The sequence below is a fragment of the Rhamphochromis longiceps genome, linkage group LG7 (assembly GCF_057381845.1).
Source record: "Rhamphochromis longiceps isolate RC_006_pf linkage group LG7, R_longiceps_female_GT1.1, whole genome shotgun sequence".
Lineage (NCBI taxonomy): Eukaryota > Metazoa > Chordata > Actinopteri > Cichliformes > Cichlidae > Rhamphochromis > Rhamphochromis longiceps.
In genome coordinates, this window is record NC_140563.1 from 59,240,524 (window position 1) to 59,245,951 (window position 5,428).

General features: G+C 39.9%; 1 protein-coding gene across 1 annotated transcript; it reads left to right on the forward strand.

Moving 5' to 3' along the window:
* Positions 1-977: 977 nt before the first annotated feature.
* Positions 978-4,466, forward strand: LOC146666500 (histone-lysine N-methyltransferase set-1-like). The gene is made up of 6 exons (XM_085411371.1): positions 978-1,087; positions 1,171-1,333; positions 1,452-1,644; positions 2,978-3,079; positions 3,956-4,027; positions 4,196-4,466. Exons 1-6 carry the CDS (start codon positions 985-987, stop codon positions 4,322-4,324), a joined length of 762 nt encoding a protein of 253 aa, XP_085267497.1. The 5' UTR covers positions 978-984; the 3' UTR covers positions 4,325-4,466.
* The last annotated feature ends 962 nt before the right edge of the window (positions 4,467-5,428 follow it).

A 5,428-nucleotide genomic window follows, 5' to 3' on the forward strand; every position in this document is an offset into this window, starting at 1 on the left:
TTATACTCCATTGAACGTATGTGTGTGTGTGTGTGTGTGTGTGTGTGTGTGTGTGTGTGTGTGTGTGTGTGTGTGTGTGTGTGTGTGTGTGTGTGTGAGTGCGTCTATGTGGTATGGATTGACATTTGACCTGCGCTGTACCTGGGCTCCGGGGACATTTCGACTTTTTGCTGTGTATTCATGTGTCCCCCTAAAACATGACTTGTAAATGTGCCCTTTAACAAGTGTATGTCGACGGCAATACGAAGACGGATTAAAAACACAAAGGTAAGCCTTTTTTAATGTAAAATGCACCATGACTTTAATACTATATGAAATTATAGGTGCACAGGCCTATATTAAACTGGTTTAATTTATGCTTTATGGACTGTTAGTGAGTCTTTGAAGAAGTAAAACGGCCCCAGCGTTTGTCATTGAGTAAATAAAATAGGGCTGACGACTAACCGCGTCAACGCGATAAAGCGGGCTAACCCGTGTTAGGATTTACTCGGTGTTAAAGCATTATTGTGGCTTAAACGTGTTAATGCCGACATCGCGACTAACGCGATTAACAATTAAACCAGCGCAGTCTGAGTCAAAATCCCTGATGTCGCTGTTAGCTAATTTCGGGCAGTTTGTCCAATGTCTGTCCATTCTGCTGACAGCCCTAAAATAAAAGCAAGGGTATAAGTGTATTTAGTCGTGTATTTATTTATATGCCTGAAGAAAAAACTTCTTACAGTTTTGATGCCTAAGCTTTCTCAGTACTTGTATCACTCTCTGCAGTCGCCATTACAGAAATGTCACATGTCGCCATTTTGAGTACTAGGCCTTTAACATTTTAAAAGAAGGCATAAATTAGGACTATGAATAAGTCAGCTGTGTTTATGCTGTAAACTACACTACTGCTAGTTTTGCTACTACTGATGATGATGACAATGATGACGTTAATCGTAATACTTTATATGCTTTGGTAATACAGCCAATCAAAACGTACAGGAGAACATGCGAAGGAGACGCATTCCTCCACGGGAGGATGCAGTCTGTCATGTTTCTGCTGGAAGGGACAAACTGGGACTTGATATCCACTACATAAATGCCTTCAAAGGTAAGTTGGTCTTTAGTTTGGATTAGATTTGGAGTTTGTCACTTTGTCTTTTGTCACTCACTTGGTATGCCTCTGCAATTCAGGTCGGGGCATTTTCACGACTGTTCCATTCCAAAAAGGAGACTTCCTTTTGGAATACAGAGGTAAACTCATAACAAAAGAAGAATGTGAGCGGAGACACAGAGTTTATCATGACAGCCTGAAGGTGTTCATGTTTGAATTCAAGTTTGATGGAAAACTCTGGTGGTGCGTATTATATCAGTGTAGTTTGATTAAGATTAAATGACACATTGCTTTTGATTTATGAAAAAAAAAGCTTCCTAACTAACTAGTTAAGCTAATACTTTTTTGCCTAACCCCACAGTGTGGATGCATCTCAAGAAGATGGGTCATTAGGCAGACTTGTCAACGACAACCACATCAGTCCAAGTGCTAAGATGAAAATATTAAATATCAATGGAAAGCCCCATCTATGCTTATTTGCAAGCAGAGACATAAGTCCAGGCGAAGAAATAGACTATAATTATGGTGACTCGGATTGGCTCTGGAGATGCAAGGTATTTCTACAATTGTACTTTTTGGAACTGATAAATTGCATACCGTAAGCCATTTTTACATTTGTACCTACTCAAATTGGCTTAACGTGACTTAGGGCATCTAGTTTTTCACTGAAATTGAGTATCACCTACTGTGCCTGGGGTCACTATAGCAATGCAGCCGAGCATCCAGTGATATAAATGCCACAGCAAGCATGGACGTCAAGGTGACAAAATGCCTGCTGCTCAGTCTATACTTTAGTGTTCAATTCAGGGATCACGCTGTTAATTTTGGTCGCTATTTCAAACATTTCAGAGTTTCAAAAATGATGGCTTGGATTTTCACGAAGGAGGCGCACTCATAACTTATCGAGTGACACCATTGACCAGCCACCTGGTGGCATTCAGTCTATGTCAAATTTTCTGATCACTTTGGATCACTTGGAACCTTGGTGCAGTAGTTACTGAAAAACTACATGGTACTATAACCTACTGGAAAAACAGGGGTAGGTACTAATGGAAAACAGGCAATTGTGATGGCTGCCACATCAAAGCCCTCTAAAAGCACTAAAAAAATATCAGCAGGTATGCAGAAATAAAAAATGGCTTTCGGTTTCTAAATTTTAACAGTGATTGATGTTTAATGTGATTCTACACAGCAAAATCTCCAGTGTTAAATTAACACTGGAGAGTGTCTATAAGGGTCCACTGTGTGGACCCTTATAGACAGTGTTAAATACAACACTGTTGAGTGTTAAATTAACACTTTTGACAGTGTTATATGTTTAAAAGTAACCTAGTCAGTTTTGAAGATTAACAATGGCTAACACTGAGCAGTGCTGATTTTCTAACACTGGAAAATAACTCAAAATGTTAGAAATATTCCAGTGTTAGAAAATCAGCACTGCTCAGTGTTAGCCACTGTTAATCTTCAAAACTGACTAGGTTACTTTTAAACATATAACACTGTTAAAAGTGTTAATTTAACACTCAACAGTGTTGTGTGGACCCATATAGACACTCTCTAGTGTTAATTTAACACTGGAGATTTTGCTGTGTAGCCTCTTTAGTTAGATTCATTTTAAATTTTGGCCCTCGAAGATAAATGGGCCCTAGTGACAGTTCGTTGCTGCTACAGGTGATTGTTTTACTCCTTTAGCAATGGCTTAAAAAATAAAGAAATCACACTGACTATTTGTCTCTTAATCATAGGGACTTAAATTCTCTATACATGACAGTGAATATTTTAAAGACATTAGCTTGAAACTTATCTTTCTCATACAGTTTATTTAATGTTTCAAAAGCCTCTTCAAAAATGCACTGTATATTCATTTTCTATCTGTTACACACGAAGATTGAGACCAGCCAGATTCAGAAGACTGTGAGCTGCCTAAAGCCGCAACCAAACAGCTTTCCAAACAATGATCTGGACCTGAAACATCCAGAGCCTGAAAGGGTAAATATAATCCAGTGTACCACTTAATGAACTAATAATTTAATCTATCATCATTCTTTATGGATGCTGTGTGTGTGTGTTTGGCAGTCACCTGGGTGTGATGTGATTTACATGGACCGTGGCTTGTAGGTCCTTTTCATTGTTTCAAAGTGCAAGTCTGGATAACATCTGAGTGTGTGTGTGTGTGTGTGTTAACCACCCAAATGTGACTTAGGAGGACCACACTGTTATTGGGAGACTCCGTCAAAGTTTGCTTCATGGTGACATCACTCTGGTTTTAGGAGGGGTCTTCTTGTATTTTTTGACAGTTTGACCTACAGCATGCAGAACTGACTACATGTGCTTTGTTTCTATGTTGAAATGGTTTGAAACTCAGGCTTGAACATTAAGATAGATAGTACTATACAACTTCTTAACTTGTTTTAGGCACTTTTTACTGCTGTAGTGCATGGGTTCTCTCTGGCTGTGTACTCTGGCTTCTTCCCACAGTCCAAAGATGTAGCTTATGGGGTTAGGTTAACTGGTGATTCAAAACTGCCCTTTGGTGTGAATGCAAATGCTTGTCCTTCCATGTTAGACTGGTGATCTGTCCAGGTTGTACTGCCCTATGGTAGCTGGTATAGGCCCCAAACCTGCTTGCTACCCCACAATCCTGATAAGGATAAGTGGAAGAGGATGGATGATTGCAAAGGAATCAGTTGTTAATTATTGTAGCCAGTATTTTTTTCAGAAGAAAACATTTCTTGAGTGGAAAGCCCCCCCCCCCAACACACACACACACACACACACATGCAAATTAAAAACAGAAGCACAGGCCTGCCCAGTTGCAAGAAGAGCACTTGGTCTAATCTTTGTGCCATCTTTTCTTTGTTGCAGGATCTTGATGAAGAAATGCCTCAGCAAGGCTCAGAAGCCATGCATTCTTCTTCAGTGCAAGATTTTGAAGAGGTAACATTGACCTAGGACAGATTTTAATGAATGTTTCTCATGCACGATGTGTACCTTACGCTATTTGCCGATAGTGAAATGGTTTATTCATCCTCTTGAGTGATGCATTTTTAGTAACTGTCAGATTACTGTTCTTTTGTCTTCATTTTCTATCTGTTACACACGAAGACTGAGACCAGCCAGATTCAGAAGACTGTGAGCTGCCTAAAGCCGCAACCAAACAGCTTTCCAAACAATGATCTGGACCTGAAACATCCAGAGCCTGAAAGGGTAAATATAATCCAGTGTACCACTTAATGAACTAATAATTTAATCTATCATCATTCTTTATGGATGCTGTGTGTGTGTGTTTGGCAGTCACCTGGGTGTGATGTGATTTACATGGACCGTGGCTTGTAGGTCCTTTTCATTGTTTCAAAGTGCAAGTCTGGATAACATCTGAGTGTGTGTGTGTGTGTGTGTTAACCACCCAAATGTGACTTAGGAGGACCACACTGTTATTGGGAGACTCCGTCAAAGTTTGCTTCATGGTGACATCACTCTGGTTTTAGGAGGGGTCTTCTTGTATTTTTTGACAGTTTGACCTACAGCATGCAGAACTGACTACATGTGCTTTGTTTCTATGTTGAAATGGTTTGAAACTCAGGCTTGAACATTAAGATAGATAGTACTATACAACTTCTTAATTTGTTTTAGGCACTTTTTACTGCTGTAGTGCATGGGTTCTCTCTGGCTGTGTACTCTGGCTTCTTCCCACAGTCCAAAGATGTAGCTTATGGGGTTAGGTTAACTGGTGATTCAAAACTGCCCTTTGGTGTGAATGCAAATGCTTGTCCTTCCATGTTAGACTGGTGATCTGTCCAGGTTGTACTGCCCTATGGTAGCTGGTATAGGCCCCAAACCTGCTTGCTACCCCACAATCCTGATAAGGATAAGTGGAAGAGGATGGATGATTGCAAAGGAATCAGTTGTTAATTATTGTAGCCAGTATTTTTTTCAGAAGAAAAAATACCCCCCCCCCCCCCAACACACACACACATCATTCTTTATGGATGCTGTGTGTGTGTGTGTTTGGCAGTCACCTGGGTGTGATGTGATTTACATGGACGAAGTTTATTAGTTGATATCTGCAACTGAATTGAAAACACCTCACCTTTCCAACTGTCCAAAACAAATAAATGTTGCAATATTTTGCTAACAGTTTCACAATCATCGTCTGGTGTGCACAACAATATCATCTTTGGACAAGTGCATTCAGTGTGTGGGACCGGTTTCCTCCCTCAAGTGGCTTGGCTATAAGTGCAAAGGTGAGACATTTAGTGAATAGGTACAGTGTATAGTAAAAAGCATTAATAGAGTTCAACAAGTTAAGACTAGCTGAAATGAACACTGCTCCCTTTT

What these genes read in the sequence shown, in the direction of transcription:
- LOC146666500 (XM_085411371.1), top strand. Translation starts at nt 985, where the DNA reads ATGCGAAGGAGACGCATTCCTCCACGGGAGGATGCAGTCTGTCATGTT. An exon ending in AACATCCAGAGCCTGAAAGG is followed by an intron (nt 3,080 to 3,955) that starts GTAAATATAATC and finishes TCTTTGTTGCAG; the next exon opens with GATCTTGATGAAGAAATGCC. An exon ending in CAGTGCAAGATTTTGAAGAG is followed by an intron (nt 4,028 to 4,195) that starts GTAACATTGACC and finishes TTACACACGAAG; the next exon opens with ACTGAGACCAGCCAGATTCA.